Genomic DNA, 17,433 nt, shown 5'->3' with positions numbered 1-17,433 from the left:
TAGTTAGCTATCTAGCAAGCTATCTATTAGCTATCTATTAGCTAGCTAGCTTTCTATCTATTTGAGTTACTTCCCGGTTGAGTGAACACTGGTGCAGACCAATTTATGGCTTAGGAATTAACTCTTTTTCTAGCTATCGATTAGATATCTATTAGTTAGCTCTAGCTGGCTATCTATTCGCTATCTTTTAGCAATGTATTAGCACGCTAGCTTTCTATCTATTTGAGGAATTAACCCTTTCTTTCTGAGCCTGTACTGGATGTTTATGTAGTCCTAAAACTCAATAGTCTGTGGGTCCTGTAATTCGAGTGACAATGACAAAAACCCTGGCACTGGAGTGGACACAGTGGACTGGCAGTGAATGAGTTAAGCTAGCAAACAATACTAATTTGTTGCTAAGTGAAGGTGACGTCAAAAAGGAATTTTTGTCGAAACGCAACATTTGATGTCATTTTCAGTGACGGGCAAGAAGCAAAATGGCCGCCCCCATGGTCGATCAAAGGGGGTGGCCATTTTGCATTTTTCTGGAATATTCTTAAAACGGATGCGAGCAGCAAAACCTGGCGTAACAACTCACCGGTTCCGCTCCAGATGGACCACGTGGCGGCGTCCCGACACGTCGATGGCGAATGACACCTGCCAAGTGACGCACGCACACACATCGACGTGATTATTGACCAGGAAAAGGAAAAAAGATCAACTTTAGCTATCTATTTGCTATCTATTAGCTAACTGGCCGGCTAGCTAGCTATTTATTAGTAATATAGCCAGTTGTCTAGCTGGCTATCTATTAACTAACTAGCTAGCTTTCTAGCTGTCTATCTGGCTATCTATTTGCTACCTATTAGCTAACTGGCCGGCTAGCTAGATATCTGGCTGGCTATCTACTAGTTATATAGCTAGTTGTCTAGCTGGCTATCTATTGTCTATTAACTAGCTAGCTTTCTCGCCGTCTAGCAAGTGTCCTTGAGAGTTTTGAAAGACGCTTATAAATTAAATGTATTATTATTATTATTATTTGCTATCGGTTAACTTTAGCTATCTATTTGCTACCTATTAGTTAACTGGCCGGCTAGCTAGCTATTTTTTTGTTATATAGCTAGTTGTCTAGCTGGCTATTTATTGGTTATCTATTAGCTAGCTAGCTGTCTAGCTGGCTATCTATTTTCTATTTGCTACCTATTAGCTAACTGGTCAGCTAGTTAGCTATCTGGCTGGCTATCTATTAGTTATGTAGCTAGTTGTCTCGCTGTCTATCTATTGGCTAGCTAGCTTTCTATCTATTTGAGTTACTTCATGATGACGTCATAACATCATTTGTTCATTCAACACTACCAAGTGTTATTAACAACTTGCGGACAGGAAGTCATCATGGCAGTTATAGGAAGTGGGAGGGGTAACAGGATGTTGGTGCGCCACTTGATTAAACGCTAAGAGTTCAGAGGTCACACATTCTCGCTCACGCACACAAAATCCAAGCCGACAAAATCTCAGACCTGATTGGGCGGCGAGCCGTCAGTGTCCCGCCTCCACCGGCCTCCTATTGGTTGAGGCGATGTCAGCTGATAAGAGGACAGATGCCGAGTCTGCTGGGAGTCTGAACAAAAACACATTTCGCATCATTGCTCAATCGTGATGGGAAGTCCGGCTCTTTTCAGAGAGCCGGTTGGTTTGGCTCAGCTCACTAAAACAATCTGGCTCTTTTGGCTCCCAAATGGCTCCTTAGTTTGTTTGTTGTTGTTTAAATTAATTAACTACCAAAAATACCCAAAAACATGTCAAATTATGTGAAAAACAAATTACTTGTGTAAAAAATACACAATATCAAATATTTTTATTGATATTGCTTGATTTATATGCGCCCGGTTAGTGGATGCTAACTTTCATTTTCCTTGTGGTTACAGCTGTCACTAATTTGCTTTCCATATTAATAATGCTATCATACCAACTAGTAACAAATATAATAATTGAAAAATAATAACAGCATAATGTAATAACGTGTGCACCTGTCTACCCTAACCCCCCCTTTCTCCTCAATGCTGTGTGTGTCTGTAATTCTCCCCTCACTCCTCTACCACGGATATCGACCAATCACGTGCGGCTTTAACCAACGACCGGCTCCCATTTCCGGCTCTTTGTGAGGAACCGACTCTCTTTGTTCGCGTCAAAGATCCAGCTCTAAAAACCGGCTCGTTCGCGAACGACACAGCACTAGTACACACGCTCACACATACACACGCACACGAAGTACACTCATGGTTACACAACACACACACACAAACAGACGACTGACCTCCTGCCGGGAGCGATGCCGGGCTAAGCTAAGCTAAATTATACCAAGCCGCTTAAGATGTCAGCTGACAGTTTGACTGTTCTGAGACCTACAATGGTCTTGTCATATAGTCCCAAAGAAGCATTGTGCTATAGCATCACTTTTGTGTGTACGATAAAGCGACAACAAAGCTTCTTGAATCTCGACTCCATCGCCCAAGAATGGCTTTAGCTTGATGGCTAAAATTAGCTACAATTATTTAGCGTCGATAGTGAACTGACAGAATACTGTTTGGCGACACAAAGTGCTTTTTCGGTGCTTTACTGCTTAAACGTCACATCCACGAGTGTAAACAAAAATTCTGACTGGCCCATTTCAGACATGAGACCACCGCACGTAATGTTATGCTAACATACTCAAGAATTTGTGTGTTGTTAGCATGCTAAACGTCAACCACCGTGTCAGTGGGTATTCTCCGGGTACTTTAATTTATTCCCACATTCCAAAAAATAGTAAATTGTTTGTTTATTTGTACCCCGCAGTTGGCCGTCAACCAGCTCAGGGTGTGCCCCGCCTACTGATCAAATACAGCTGGGATAGGCTCCGGCAGTGATGAGCGTGAAGAGTCCACTTCCGCCCCGTCCTTACCTCCACATTGTCCACTTCCGGTCATCAGTAGTAGCAAAGAGCAGATTTCCAGCAGCGTTTCTTTTCGTCCACTCACAGCCACCATCGTCGTCAATTTTCGGACTCGACCTATTCCTCCTTCGTGAAATGCCGACGGCTGTTCGGAGCCTCCGCGTAGCCTTCGACTTCTCAGCCGCCCCCAGCCGTCTTCTCCTTCGGCGTGGCCATTAAAGTCCAAGCGAGGCGGTTCCGTCTCGTTGGTCTTTGGCGTTGATTCGAACCCGAACGAAACGGGCCGTTCGAGCCGCCAAACACACTTCAGCGTTCCAGCGAGGTGACGTCACGTTCGACTTATCCGGAAAGAGCCGAAGTTTATGTCCTAGCGAAGGCTCCCGAAAAATCCCGAACGTGGGACTTTGTGTTGAATCGGAACATAAGTGGTGTGTTTTTTTCTGTATTTTCTTTTTCTTTTCCGTCCAGTCGTGGTGGTTTTTAGCGTGTGTTCGCGGCTAAAAACTAACGTCCCCTTTGGGCGACCGTCACCCCACGAATCAATACACGACAGCCGGACATGATGTGACGTCACATTCTTCGACTCCGGAAAGAGTCGAGCAAAGCCCCCTCCTCCGGACGAGCGTTGCCGAACGGGCCTTCAAAATAAGACGTACGCGCACAATAAGATGTTCAATTTGATAGACATCTGATATTACACATTTGGTCACATATTAATGATGTCATGCCAATTAAGAAACAACAACATGCAACATTTAATTTCTATTAATTCCTTACAGTGTTTAGAGGTTCAAGCAATACTTATGCAACATTCTTTGTTTCAAGTCCAGCACTTTGCATACAGCCGTAGTTGTGCTCAATAAATAGTTAAGTTTAGAATTTATTTGAAAACAGTTTTGCATCAATTACCGAAAAATAAAAGTAACAAAAATGTGGGTAAAACGGTGGCTACCCACTTACAAAACCGGCCCGAGAGTGGTGAAAATATGCATATCATTGACAAACCATTAGAAATGCAAAAAATAAGTTTCATAAGATAAACAACCAATTTTTTTTCTATTGGTGAAAAAAAATATTCAACATTTTTCAGAAACTGAAAACGTGAGCCGTTTCATGTCAGATGACCAACGTTTTTCACTCATTTCGTTGAAGACGAGGATTCTGACTCATGGCGGTTTCCAAAAACAACAAAGCTACATTTGGAATCATGGAAACGGCTTTTATTTTGTTGGTCATGAGCCGTTTCCTGTCAGATGACCAACGTTTTTCACTCATTTCGTTGAAGACGAGGATTCTGACTCATGGCGGTTTCCAAAAACAACAAAGCTATATTTGGAACCATAGAAAAGGCTTTTATTTTGATGGTCATGAGCCGTTTCCTGTCAGATGACCAACGTTTTTCACTCATTTCGTTGAAGACGAGGATTCTGACTCATGGCGGTTTCCAAAAACAACAAAGCTACATTTGGAATCATGGAAACGGCTTTTATTTTGTTGGTCATGAGCCGTTTCCTGTCAGATGACCAACGTTCTTCACTCATTTTGTTGAAGATGAGAAGTCCATGGTTGGAAACCAAGTAAAACAACAACAAAAAATGGATGTCGTGAACATTTGAAGACATCAATGGTTCCGAGGAGGGTTCCTATTAGGAGTGACTGAGCTGTCTGTACAGTTGGATGGTCAAGAACTGGATTTCGGGGTCTCCGGGTCTGATGTCAATGGCCTTGAGGAACAAATTCAGAGCGTCGCCGAGTCGCCCTCGGTTGAAGGACTCGCGGCCTCGCGTCACCAACGACTCGTAGGTGTCGACGCACTCCACCCCGGCCTGGGCGGCGCACTGCTCCAACCTCTCGGAGGAAGCCAGCTCGGGATCACTGGTGGACTCTTCCAGGAGACTGCTATTAGGAGCCAAGTGCTCCACTTCCACCTCCTCTTCCTCAACTTCTACCTCTTCCACGACTTCCTCGTCCAATTTAAGGGGCTCTCCGGTGGTGTCCTGAGTCCAAGCGCTGGCATCTACTTCCCCGCAATCGTTAGAAGAACCCACTGAAAGCTCCTTCTGGTGTTGTAGGATGGAGTGCACGAGGGATCGGCGTGAAGCCACCGAAACGTTTCCCCGGAAGCTTTTTCTGGAGCCGATGAGCGGTGAGGATTTTGGCGTGGACGAACCCTGCAGCTGGAGGTTTTTGAACGCCGCCTTGGAAGATTGCGGGAGGACCTCTTCACCCTCCACCACTTCTTCTTCTTCTTCTTCATCACTGTCATAAATGAGGGGCACTATCTTCTTCTTCCTATTGGCCATAATCGAGCCGTCCATATCGGAGACGTTGGACTTGATGCTGAGTCCGAGGTGCCTCTCCGTCAGGGATTTGCCCACATCGAAGGTTCCTGACATCTGAAGCTGTGATAGCAGCTTCTCCTCATCATCATCATCATCATCCTGGTACAGGATGTCGCTCTCCTTGTCCAGATGATTGGGGGACAGGAGGTTCCTTACCTTATCCTGGTACAGGACATCTTGCTTCTTCTCGTCATCCCGGTAGGAGAGCTCGCTCTCCTCCAACTGTAGGTTGAAGTTCCCCTGCAGCAGCTCAGAGCTGCTGGAACTCGCGCTGCACAAAGAGTCCGGTCTTAAACCGGACGAGGACGACTGCAGGACGGAAAGTCTATTGACCTGGAGGCGTTTCATGGGACTCCCATCCGATTTCGAGTCGTTGGGGTCTTCATTGTCGCTGATGTGGATGGAAGCATCTGGAGGAGCTTTCCTTAGTCCTTTAGAAAAGGATCCAAATTCTCCATCATGAGCACCACTCCCCTGACCTCGTCTTTCCTGACTCTTCTCCAGCCGATTGGTCTCCTTCATGAGGTTTTCTTTATTCCCCGCAGACCAGCTTTCTTCTCGAGTGAGATCGATTGGACCCTCCTTGCTGTTACTCGCTCGTTCTGGGTCCGCCCGGGCTGGTGACGAACCGCTGCGGCGTGGCGAGCACGTGAGACTGGATCTGCGCTTGTTGAATTTCTTCTCCTTCAAGGGTTCCTCGCGCTCACTCGCCGACTTTCGCCTGCGCGCCGGCTCGGTCGTGGACTCCATGATGGTGGCAAACTGCATGTGCAGATCGGACTCTGCCTTTACCAGTTCCTGGGCCTTCTGGACCCGCCCTTCAATGTACCGTTGCTCTTTTTGGTCCTGCGGGGATTCATCAAGGTCCACGTTGAGGGAAAACATGAGGTCGTGATCGGAGATGCCAAACATATCCATGGCGTGGAGGTGGGCAATGTGAATTTCCAGGTCGGGGTCGGTGCATCGGTGCTTGCCGTGCAGGGACTGCAGAAGCAGCTGCGTGGATGAGGACCTGGTGTCCTCCAGGCTGAAGAGTTCCCGCAGCTCCTGCTTGCTGAAGTAACGGAAAGGGTTCTTCTTGTCGCCGGTGGTCTGCCGGATCAGCGAGTCCTTGAAGACCTGCCGCCTGTAGATCTTCTCCTCCACCGTGCCGCAGGTGATGAGTCGGTAGATGACCACGTTCTTGGTCTGGCCGATGCGGTAGGCCCTGTCCACCGCCTGGGCGTCGGTCGCTGGGTTCCAGCTGGGATCGTAGATGACCACCCTGTCCGCCGCCGTCAGGGTGATGCCTACACCGCCCACCTGGGTGGTGAGGAGGAAGACGGAGTAGCTGGTGTCCGTCTGGAAAAGGGTGATGAGTCGGTCTCGCTCCGCTACCTGCGTGATGGACCCATCCAGACGCAAGAGTTTGAAGCCTTGGTTCTTCAGGATGCGCTGGAGGATGTCCAGCACCATCCTATAGTGGGCGAAGACCAGGGTGCGGTGGCCCTCATCCCGCAGACGCTTGAGGAGAGCAATCAGGAAAGCCAGTTTCCCGGACTCGGCTATCAAGGTGTCATCGGGAACGTTGGTGATACTCTGACCGGACATCTCATCGTCGTCGACGCTTTGCCGAGCCTCCCGGAGACCCAAAGTGGAGGTGGCTCTGGCAGAGAGTAGCCTCGGGTGGTCGCAGAGCTTCTTCAGAATGGTCAGCTCGGCAAGAGGCGACCTGGATGTCATGAGCAGCTCCTTTATGTGTTCCAGGGAAATGAACTTCCAGTAGATGTCCTCCTGGATGCCGCTGAGGTAGGTCCACACAATGAGGTCGTTTTTCCTGGTCAGGGTGGGCATGCTGAGCCCACAGTCCTTCTCGTCTTCAGAGACTTTCCCCTTCTTCTCCCGCGCACTCGGAGATTGTCCGGAGGCTCGCGTTTTGTCTTTGTTCTTCTGCACTTCGGCCTTTGTCCTGCGCAGGAAATACGGTTGGATGATGGCCATAAGGTTCTCAGACATCCTGGACCCCAGGGCCTTCTCTCCCAGAGTGGCGTCCTTCTCCCGCGCGCGAGTGATGGGGTTCTCATACTCCATCTTGAAGGTTTTGGCCGTGCCCAGCAGAGTTCCTTGACAGGCAAAGTCGAACAGAGCCCACATCTCACGGAGATTGTTTTGGATGGGGGTGCCGGTGAGCAGCACTCGGTTCTTGGACGGGATGGCGGAGGCGCTCTTGGCCGTTTTGGTGGTGCTGGTCTTGATCTTGTGGGCCTCGTCCAGGATCATGTAGTCCCATTTGAACTCGCGGCCCTGGTAGGACGACAGCTGCTGCCAGTTATTCATGAGCATGGTATACGTGGTGATGATCACGCCGCTCCTCCTCTGGATCTTCTCCAAGTTCTTGGTCCGCTCGGCCTTGCTGCTGCCGTGAAACTCTTTGATCCGCATGCCGGGGGTCCATTTGTGAAACTCTTTGGTCCAGTTGGTGATGAGCGAGGTGGGCATGACCAGCATAGTGTGCTTGACCAGCTCGTTGTCGTACATGGCCGACAGGAAGGAAATGACCTGGATGGTTTTGCCCAGGCCCATGTCGTCCGCCAGAATCCCACCTTTGCGCCCGTCCCTGTAGAGGCTGTACAGAAAGGCCACGCCGTTCTTTTGGTAGTCGTACAGTTTGTCGTATAGCTCCTTGTACAGCTTGAGACCGCTCTTGTTGACGTCCACGTACTCGTCGTCGGTCTCCTCCTCCAGGTTCTGCGCCAGAAACTCCTCGATTTTCCCAATCCGCTTCTGGAGCTTGTCACTCTGGTGAATGTTACAGGCCATTTTGAAGTGCTCCAAAGCTTTGCTCATCTCTCCCTGTCGGGCCGCATCTTTGCCGTCTTGGATGTGTCTGCGGGCAAAGAAAAAGTCAGCACAGCCGCTCTGAAGCGCTCACCCGCACGTGACATCATGAACTTGTGACATCACTAACATGTGACATCATCCCATCAAAGAAGGGGAGACTCAACCACGCCAAAGCTTCAGCGCAGCCGCAATTCAAATGCTAACCGATTAGCACCTCCCCCTAGCCACGCATGTTGTCATAAAGACGCTTACATATCAATCCGTTTGCACAGTGTAGAGTTGGCGGGCTCTGGTGGACGTGAAGTGTACAGCGGGCATCGTGGTGTTCGCGAAAGAGTTGGAAATAAAATATTTGTTCATTTAGTCAACCCAAACTCGCTGCTTCTCACTTCACTGCCATTCACAAATTTATTTGGGAATTGAAAATATGAGCGCCATTTTGTTTTTTTTTCTTGTTTGGGTGTCGATAAAGCGCTGGTCATTGCCTCTCGCGATGTTTTTTTTTCTTTTCCACCAGGGGGCAGCATTTCCCTTCTTTCCATGTTAGCACTTCATTCCAGCTTCAGCTGTTGTTAAAGCGCTATATGTAAGTACAGTGATGGCTTACGAACTCAATTGGTTCCCAGACACAGTGTGTAAGGCGAAAAGTGTGTCTACCAAAAATTAATTTCCCATAGGAAACCATTAAAATGAGAATAATACGTTCCCAGGTCCCCATAAAATATAATTTACTACTTTCTAATTTTCGAAGCCTTAACAAAATATACCTTATTTTATGTATAATAAATGCACTATGGTATTATAATGAAAGAAATAAACTGTACTGTATAATAAAGTGGTTTTATTTACCTTTGTGATGGTCGTTGACGGCTTGTTAGAATGGAGTGGCCAGTTTCATCCGCATTAAACGTAGCCTTCTTCTTCCACCATCTTGAAGAATGATTCCTTGTAAGCTTTGGCAGCTTTATCATCAGAACTGGCTGCCTCACCATGACGAATGACACTATGAATCCTTGTACGACGCTTAAAGTTGTCAAACCATCCGTGGCTAGCCTTGAAATCAACAATGGATGACAAACTTCCAGGTTGCCTCTTGACGATATCCGAGTGAAGTTGCCGTGCTTTCTCTGCGATAATTTTACCTAGTTCCTCATTGTGTTCCGTTTAGCTGGGTTGATAGCTTTTTGAATCAAGTGTACAGATGGCTTGTGCGGGTTATTTGTGGAGACTGATTAATGAGATTTTTTTAACCTTGCAGTCTACACTGTCCCTTTGAACTATCAAAGTTGAAACGAGTCCAAATTTCAATGTGTTTTCTATCCATTTTCTCACTCTCTCTCTCTGTCGTTTGCCTATCTATTTTAATTTGCAGCTCCATGTTCCTGTAACCCCGCCCCCTCCCTCACTGCTGCGTTCTTGACCAATCACATGTGGCTTTACTGAAGACTGGAGGCGGGGAATAGAGGACAAAAAAAAGTCTGTTGCCATTTCCTTGTTTGGAGAACAGGCTCATTCACGAACGACACATGACTCATTGTGCGCTCTGTGTGTATCCCGAAAACTAGTTTGTATTCCAAGTTTAAATTCTTGCAAACCGAAAAGTTTTCTTCGCCAAGGCGTTCGTAAACCCAGGTATCACTGTACATAAAAATTAGGAGCAAGTGAAACTAGCACCGTGTTTCCAAACTATGGTACGTTGTTACCTCTGGTAGACTTCCATCTTGTCCTCTTCTTCCTCCATAGACAAAAATCTGAGAGGAAACAAAATAAAACAATGAACATCTATGCTGTCATTAATCATGCATTATATATGCGTTGTAGGACGAACTAATCCATCCCATCCTTTAAGCCCCTTTTGGGCCATTTTATTTTATTTGCTGTATTCTATTTTGTGATTGTATTTCATTTATTATAGTACCTATGCTTGTCTGTGACTGTAAAGTGTCCTTGAGAGCTTTGAAAGGCGCTTAAAGGACAACCGACATCAGTTTTTTGTTTCCTTGTTCAGAAAAACGTTTTATAGCATCTAAAATACCCCAAAACACGCAGTATATTTTTATTCAAATGCAAAACACAAATAAAAATGACTTGAAGTGCCCAAAATCTGCAAAAAAATTGAGCTGCGAATTGGGCATTTTCAGAAAGTCCCACATTTTTGGTTCATTTTCCTCATTCGCGCCGACTGACTTCTTCACTAAGTTGAACCTTTCCGGGTTTTGAAAACAATTTTCACCCAGCGAACTAACGTTCACTTACTTGCCCAGCTTGTCCCCAAGCTCCTCCACGTCATTGTTTCCATTCATTATGGTGATTTAGAATTTTTTTGGTAAGTTGAATAATTTTTATGGCGATATAAAAATTCAAGGAGGAAAAAAAAGGTTCGTCAATGTTTTCGGAGCAGGCTTTTTGCCCCGCCAATTTCCTCAAAGTCGCATACGTGATGACGTTTCAAGGTTGTCCAATCCTAGGCAGGTAGAAGCTGGTGTAGGCGGGACATAGCGGCGAGATTGCCCAATGAAGTTACTCGATGTGTGTTCAGCACTAAATTTCATTGGCTGAAAATCTTTTTTTAAGGCGTCGGAACACATTGGCCACATGTCATTTGTATTGACGTCAACTGTTGAAAAAACAACAAAACACTCCTCGCTCCTATTTATTGTTTTGTATATGAGTTAAATTCAACAATGTTGATGGCTTAAAAAATATATTAATCGGTCAGTGCAAAACAAACAAAAAGAAAATAATAAGCGTCGCTATTTATTGATTTGTGTCCGTGTGAGTGCTCTACGCACGAATTAATTTCTGAACGAATATTGTTAATCATTCATACCTCGTGCTTGAAACGCTTACACCTGTGCTACATGACGAATGTTCAATAATAATAATAATAATAATAATAATAATAATAATAATAATAATAATAATAATAATAATAATACGACTACTACTACTACTACTACTACTACTACTACTACTACTAATAATAATAATAATAATAATAATAATAATAATAATAATAATAATAATAATAATAATAATATAAACAATAAAATAGCTGATGTAAACTGACTGTAAAGTGACCATTACAGCGAACAGATAGCTAATAGCTAGCAAATGGATCGCTATTAGCGATGAGTAATATTGGTTTTTAAAAGGAAATTCCTTGATCGTAAATATGGATTGATGGGAGATTAGGGGGAAATGTCGTTATGTATACTGTACAATGGTAATGAAATCCACTTCAAAATGAGGAAAGGATGTTGGGGAGTGTTAAGACACTTTCCACTTTCACTACTGGTCCATGAACGTCTCATTGCCTTGTCGAATAGTGATGGGAATTCAAGCTCTTTTCAGAGAGCCGGTTCTTTTCTCTCTTCTCACTAAAAAGATCCGGCTCTTTTGGCTCCTGATTTTTTTTGTTTATTTTTTTGCTTAAACTAATTGGCTCCCAAAAATCATGTAAAATTATGTGAGAAAACGAATTAATCATGTAAAAATACACTATATCAATTTTTTTTTATTGATACGCCTTGATTTATATGTGCACAGAGTTAGTGGATGCTAACTTTGACTTTCACTTTGGTTACTCTGGTCTGATTATCAGCTGTAACTAATTTGCTTTTCATATTAATAATGCTATCATACCAACGAGTAAAAAATATCATAATTGAATAATAATAATGGCATAAATGATAACATTTGCACACCTGTCTACCCTAACGTCCCCCCTGCCCCCCTTCTCCTCACTGCTGCGTGCGTAATTCTCCCCTCACTCCTCTACCACAGACATCGACCAATCAGGTGCGGCTTTAACCGAAGACCGGGGGCGGGGGGTAAAAAACATCGGCTCCCATTTCCGACTCTTTGGGAAGAACCGGCTCTCTTCGTTAACTTCAGAGAGCCTGCTCGTTCGCGAACGACACGTCACTATTGTCGAATTCCAACCGAGGCGACGGTCGTTTGCGTCTGTAGGAGATAGCTAGCTAGCTAGCGGCTCCTAGCAGAAATGCCGGTGGATGTCAACCAATGGAATGGCTCCCTGCAACTCCAAGAGGTGGAGGAGAAGCCCAGCCGGCCTTTGAGCGTCAAATACGGCTCAGTGGAGATCGACGAGCTCGGCAAAGTGCTCACCCCCACGCAGGTTAGCTTAGCCTCGTTAGCTTAGCTTGGTCGAGCGCAGCCGAGTTTCGAGTTCAAAGTTTTGATTTTGGGAAAGACGAGAATCGTGTTTCAAAGCTATCGCCGTGATGCGTTTGAAAATCCGAATTTCTCACCAAATTCATACTTTACTTTTCAAGTCAATTTGATCACAAATGTGTCATGTTTTATCATCATCGTCATCATTATAATACATTTTATTTCTAAGCGCCTTTCAAAACTGTCAAGGACACTTTACAATGACGAGATAATATTTTTTTTATGTGCACGGGTGAGCAGCGGCAGCCATTTGCGCCAGCGTTCAATCTACCCGGAAGTAACACAGTTGGAAAGTTATGAAAGGAAGAGGAAAGGAAAGAAAGAAGTAGAAAAACAAAATACAAATTAATATTTTTTAATTATGAATAATTATTGAATTATTGGTATCATTATTATCAGCATCATTGTCATTATTATTATTATGAATGAAATGACCGACCTATGTGCGCCGATGGAAAATTTTGTTTTAATGCAGCGAGGGAATATGAGCAGTCTGAGGGAGTTAAAAGTCGGAATTCTGAGTTCAAAGTCGGAATTCTGAATTAAAAGTCAGAATTCTGAAGTAGAAGTCCGAATTCTGAGGTAAAAGTCGGAATTCTGAGTTAAGTGTGTGCGTCACTTCTGGGTTGAGTAAACGCTGGCGCGTCTGTCTGCCGCTGCTCACCCGCAGAAAAATCATTCCTTATCCTGTGACTGTAAAGTGTCCTTGAAAGGCGCTTCATTCAATGAAATTCCTCTGGAAAATGTTCCCAAAATTAATTTGGATACGAAGTGACAACATTAAAGCCAAAAAAAGATGGACAATATACACATAAAATGAAAGGCGCTTATAAATGAAATGTATTATTATTATTTGTAATATGCTGACCTTTAACCCCACCAGGTCCAGAATCGCCCCACGAGCATCGAGTGGGAGGGATGTGACCCCAGCAAACTTTACACATTAGTCCTGACTGACCCGGACGCCCCCAGCAGGGAAAAGCCCAAATTCAGGTCGCACCATTACATTTTCATGCTAAAAGCTATCTATTCACTAGCTCATAGCTATCTATTCGCTAGCTCATGGCTGTCTGTTCGCTGGCTGATAGCTATCTTTTCGCTAGCTAATACCTATTCGCTGGCTAATGGCTAGCTATTTGCTATCTATTCGCTAGCTATTTGCTGGCTGGCTGTTAGCTATCCATTCGCTACCTAATGGCCAGCTATTTGCTAGCTGACTATTAGCTTTCCATTCGCTAGCTATTGATGGGATATATATTAACCGAAGACTGGGGGCGCGGAATAGAGGACCAAAAAAAATCGGCTAATAGCTAGCTAGCTAGATAGCAAATAGAGAGCTAGCTAGCTAGACAGCTAGTAGATAGATAGATAGTTTAAGTGGGATCGTTCACGCCTGCCTGAGGGGAGTCGCTGGAAAAGGTGGTGTGCAGGGTGCCGAGGGTCCGGTAGGTAGAAAAGTCGGCTGGCATTTTTAGCTCCTTGTTAGGAGCTCCAAGAACCGGCTCGTTCGTGAACGACACATCACTTCTTGTGGCGCTCTGTGTGTTTCCCGTGAAATAGTTCGCATGCCAAGATTATATTCTCGAGAATTTAACGTTCGTAAGGCGAAAGGTTCGTTAGCTAAAGCGTTGGTGAGTCGAGGTATCACTGTACTTTGTTTTGTTTTGATCAGGGAGTGGCATCACTTCCTCGTGGTCAACATGAAAGGAAACGACGTGTCTTCTGGCGTCGTCTTGTCCGACTACGTCGGTTCCGGTCCTCCTGAGGGAACAGGTGACGCAATTAAAAAGCAAAAGTTACAAGACAATAGCTGGCTAGCTTTCTATCTATTGGAGTTATTCCGGGTTGAGTGAACGCTGGCGCGTGTGGCTGCCGCTGCTCACCAACAACAACAAAAAAAATATCTATTAACTAGCTATTAGCTATCCATTAACTGGCTATTAGCTAGCTAGCTTTCTATCTATTCCGGGTTGAGTGAACGCTGGCGCGTGTGGCTGCCACTGCTCACCCACAGAAAAACTGATCCAGTGACTGTAAAGTGACCTTGAGAGTTTTGAAAGGCGCTTCCAAATGAAATGTCTGATGATGAATCTCCAAAATGGCAATGGTGTGATGTCACTTCCTGTGTGCAGGTCTCCACCGTTACGTTTGGCTGGTGTACGGTCAGTCGGGAAGGCTGTCGTGCAACGAGGCCGTCCTCAGCAACCGGTCGGGCGACGGCCGCGGCAAGTTCAGCGTGGGCGCTTTCCGCCGCAAGTACGGGCTGGACGCACCCGTCGCCGCCACCTGTTACCAAGCCCAGTGGGACGATTATGTGCCCAAACTCTACAAGCAGTTGGCGGGGAAGTAGGATGACTTCCTGCTTTGTAGGAAACAGTCAACGAAGAAGAATGGGGAAGGGGGCGGGGTTCACCTGGCGATCAGCAATAGGTTGACTCAATAAAGCTGATTTACAATTACCAAAATATATTGCTATCAATTAGCTAGCTACTTCGCTGGCTATCTATTTGATAGCTACCTAGCTGGCTAGCTATTTGCCATCCATTTGCTATCTTTTTGCTATCTACCTAGGTACCTACCCGGGCATCTATTTGCTATCCATTTGCTATCTATTTGCTAAGTATTAGCTAGCTACCTAACTGGCTATCATTTGCTATCTATTAGCTAGCTACCCAGTGGGCTATCTATTTGCTATCTAGCTAGCTACCTAGTGGGTATCAATTTGCTATCTATTTGGTATTTATTAGCTGGCTACCTAGCCGGATATCCATTTTCTATCTATTTGCAATCTAGCTCGCTACCTACCTGGGCATCCATTTGCTATCTATTTGCTCATTATTAGGTAGCTACCTAGCTGGCTATCATTTGTTATCTATTTGCTATCCATATGCTATCTATTAGCTAGCTACCTAGTGGGCTATCTATTTGCTATTGATTTGCTAGCTACCTAGCTGGCGATCTATTTGCTATCCATTTGCTATCTAGCTAGCTATGTATTTGCTATATATTAGCTAGCTACCTAGCTTGCTATCTATTAGTTATCTATTAGCTAGCTAGTTATATTGATCTATTTGAGTTATTCCCAGTTGAGTGAACGCTGGCGCATGTGGCTGCCGCTGCTCACCCACAGAAAAACTGATCCTGTGACTGTAAAGTGACCTTGAGAGTTTTGAAAGGCGCTGATAAATACCATCCACTGCCATCTAGTGACGTTGACGTGTAAGTGCATGAAATCATCTATCAATTTGTCTATCTATCTATCTATCTATCTATCTATCTATCTATCTATCTATCTATCTATATCCCTGCTCTAAGGTCGAGGGGGACTAGAGGACCAGTTCATACTGATTACTACTATTGTCTTGACTGATTATGGTCTACGACTGACCTGATTGCCCCATTTGCTCTGGTATCGCCTCATCAGCAAAACCAATAATAATAATAATAATAATCATGCATTTCATTTTAAGCGCCTTTCAAAGCTCTCAAGGACACTTTACAGTCACAGACAAGCGTAGGTACTATCATAAACTAAGCCTATGTGGTCACGATCCAAATTAAACCAAAAAAAAAAAAAAAAGGGTAATTTCCCCCATTCCCTTAAAAACGCATCCGTGTACTCGACGAGGAAACATGCGTGTTTGCGCTATGAGCATTTTATTTACAAATATAATCGAAAGCGTGTCCGCGTGGGGTTCGCCGGCCGTGATTAAAGTGCATGCAATCATCCCCGTCATCGTCGGAAGAAGAACATCGGAAAAGGCAAAACGTCTTTTTTTGTTTTTCTTTTGTTTGCCCGCGACATCGCGGTTGAAATACAACATATGAAAATAAGTCAAAGCTTTCCGGAAAATTCCTTAGCTGCAAAATGGCCGCGAACGCCGCCGAGCCCTTTTTGCGCTGGAATCAAGTCGTCACCTTAGGAATTTTTCCTCGTCGTGCTCCCGCGGATTGGCCGTCTGAAGAAGGTGAGCAAAAAAAAAAGGGGGGAGGGGAAGGTCGAGGGCAAAGGGGGAGGGGCTAAAGGCGTCGAGGAGCTAGCGCCCCCGTCACTCATCTGTAGTCGTCCTTGGTCCAGTCGAGGGCGGCGGCTAAGTTAGCGAAGCCGAGGCGAGCGCTCTCGGCGTCAAAGGCGTCCAGCTCGCGTTCTTCGCGTTCCAGCAGATGTTTGATGCGTTCCGTGCGATCCTTCTGCACCGACAGCAACTCCTCCTCCATCTGAAGCGCATTCACAAATAATATTAATTGGCACTTTGGTTTTTTTCTCCCTAATTACTAGCTAGCTAAGAATTAGTAATGACATTTTTAATTTCAGTAAATGTCATCTCTAGCTAGCTAGCTAGCTATTTAGCTATCTCGCTAGTTAGCTTTCTATCTATTTCTACTAGCTCTTGGCTAGCTAGCTATTAAATAGCTATTAGCTAGCTAGCTTTCTATCTATTTGAGTTATTCCGGATTGAGTGAACGCTGGGCGTGTGGCTGCTGCTGCTCACCCACAGAAAAAAACTAGCTATTAACTAGCTATTGGCTAGCTATCTATTAACTGGCTATTATCTAACTAGTTAGATCTCTATCTATTTTTACTAGCTCTTGGCTAGCTATCTAGCTGGCTATCTATTAACTAGCTATTAGCTAGCTAGCTTTCTATCTATTGGAGTTATTCCGGATTGAGTGAACGCTGGCGCGTGTGGCTGCCGCTGCTCACCCACAGAAAAAAAATAGCTATCTATTAACTAGCTATTAGCTAGCTATCTATTAACTAGCTATTAGAAGTAAATCAGAGGTGTGTCTCAGCAAAAAAAAAAAAGAAATATCACCGGGTTAAGTGAACGCTGCCGCGTGTGGCTGCCACTGCTCACCCACAGAAAAAGTTATCCTGTGACTGGAAAGTGACCTTGAGAGTTTTGAAAGGCGCTTATAAATTAAATGTATTATTATTATTATTATTATTATTAGAGCTAACATCTGACTTACAACCAGCTCGACCTACGACCACCCGTACTTACGACCATGACATTTGAGTTACTTCCGGGTTGAGTGAACGCTGGCGCGTGTGGCTGCCGCTGCTGATTTATTTGCAATCTATCTATTTGCTAGCTAGTTCTTTATCTATATGAGTTACCATTTTACTTTTTTTGGTGGTATAAACCATTTCCTCTCATT

General features: G+C 44.9%; 4 protein-coding genes across 9 annotated transcripts in view; 1 reads left to right on the top strand and 3 right to left on the bottom strand.

Annotated features, from left to right (window-relative positions):
* Positions 1–3,439, bottom strand: part of LOC148898635 (disintegrin and metalloproteinase domain-containing protein 9-like) — a 16,783-nt gene extending 13,344 nt beyond the window's left edge. For both annotated transcript variants that reach the window (XM_088993430.1, XM_088993431.1), the window contains exons 1-3: positions 2,921–3,439; positions 1,497–1,597; positions 578–636 (exon numbers count right to left, since the gene is read on the bottom strand). In XM_088993430.1, coding sequence (XP_088849556.1) covers positions 578–636; positions 1,497–1,597; positions 2,921–3,005 — 245 coding nt within the window. In that variant the 5' untranslated portion in view covers positions 3,006–3,439. The remainder of the gene's footprint in view (positions 1–577; positions 637–1,496; positions 1,598–2,920) is intronic.
* Positions 3,440–3,609: 170 nt separating this feature from the next.
* Positions 3,610–10,469, bottom strand: ercc6l (ERCC excision repair 6 like DNA helicase). The gene is made up of 3 exons (XM_088993429.1): positions 10,330–10,469; positions 9,777–9,824; positions 3,610–8,119 (listed from the first exon to the last, which is right to left on the bottom strand). Exons 1-3 carry the CDS (start codon positions 10,374–10,376, stop codon positions 4,558–4,560), a joined length of 3,657 nt encoding a protein of 1,218 aa, XP_088849555.1. The 5' UTR covers positions 10,377–10,469; the 3' UTR covers positions 3,610–4,557.
* Positions 10,470–11,995: 1,526 nt separating this feature from the next.
* pebp1 (phosphatidylethanolamine binding protein 1) lies at positions 11,996–14,735 on the top strand. Its single transcript, XM_088993426.1, has 4 exons — positions 11,996–12,214; positions 13,154–13,263; positions 13,943–14,043; positions 14,403–14,735. The coding sequence occupies exons 1-4, from the start codon at positions 12,080–12,082 to the stop codon at positions 14,618–14,620; spliced, it is 564 nt and encodes a 187-aa protein (XP_088849552.1). The 5' UTR covers positions 11,996–12,079; the 3' UTR covers positions 14,621–14,735.
* A 139-nt stretch (positions 14,736–14,874) lies between these two features.
* taok3a (TAO kinase 3a) overlaps positions 14,875–17,433 on the bottom strand; it is a 41,308-nt gene continuing 38,749 nt past the window's right edge. For all 5 annotated transcript variants that reach the window (XM_088993416.1, XM_088993417.1, XM_088993415.1 and 2 more), the window contains one exon: positions 14,875–16,488. In XM_088993416.1, coding sequence (XP_088849542.1) covers positions 16,324–16,488 — 165 coding nt within the window. In that variant the 3' untranslated portion in view covers positions 14,875–16,323. The remainder of the gene's footprint in view (positions 16,489–17,433) is intronic.

This window comes from Hippocampus bargibanti, linkage group LG04, assembly GCF_051943395.1.
Source record: "Hippocampus bargibanti isolate YZ-2025 linkage group LG04, ASM5194339v1, whole genome shotgun sequence".
Classification (NCBI taxonomy): domain Eukaryota; kingdom Metazoa; phylum Chordata; class Actinopteri; order Syngnathiformes; family Syngnathidae; genus Hippocampus; species Hippocampus bargibanti.
The sequence above is the reverse complement of the archived record's forward strand: the minus strand, read 5'-3'. Positions and strand labels throughout refer to the sequence as shown.

Excerpts from the sequence above, each read along its gene's own strand:
- ercc6l (XM_088993429.1), bottom strand. The coding sequence starts at position 10,376 with ATGAATGGAAACAATGACGTGGAGGAGCTTGGGGACAAGCTGGGCAA. Across the intron at positions 9,825-10,329 it reads CTTGGGGACAAGCTGGGCAA|ATTTTTGTCTATGGAGGAAG; the intron begins GTAAGTGAACGT and ends GTTTCCTCTCAG. Across the intron at positions 8,120-9,776 it reads AAGATGGAAGTCTACCAGAG|ACACATCCAAGACGGCAAAG; the intron begins GTAACAACGTAC and ends CTTTGCCCGCAG.
- pebp1 (XM_088993426.1), top strand. The coding sequence starts at position 12,080 with ATGCCGGTGGATGTCAACCAATGGAATGGCTCCCTGCAACTCCAAGAG. Across the intron at positions 12,215-13,153 it reads AAGTGCTCACCCCCACGCAG|GTCCAGAATCGCCCCACGAG; the intron begins GTTAGCTTAGCC and ends TAACCCCACCAG. Across the intron at positions 14,044-14,402 it reads CGGTCCTCCTGAGGGAACAG|GTCTCCACCGTTACGTTTGG; the intron begins GTGACGCAATTA and ends TCCTGTGTGCAG.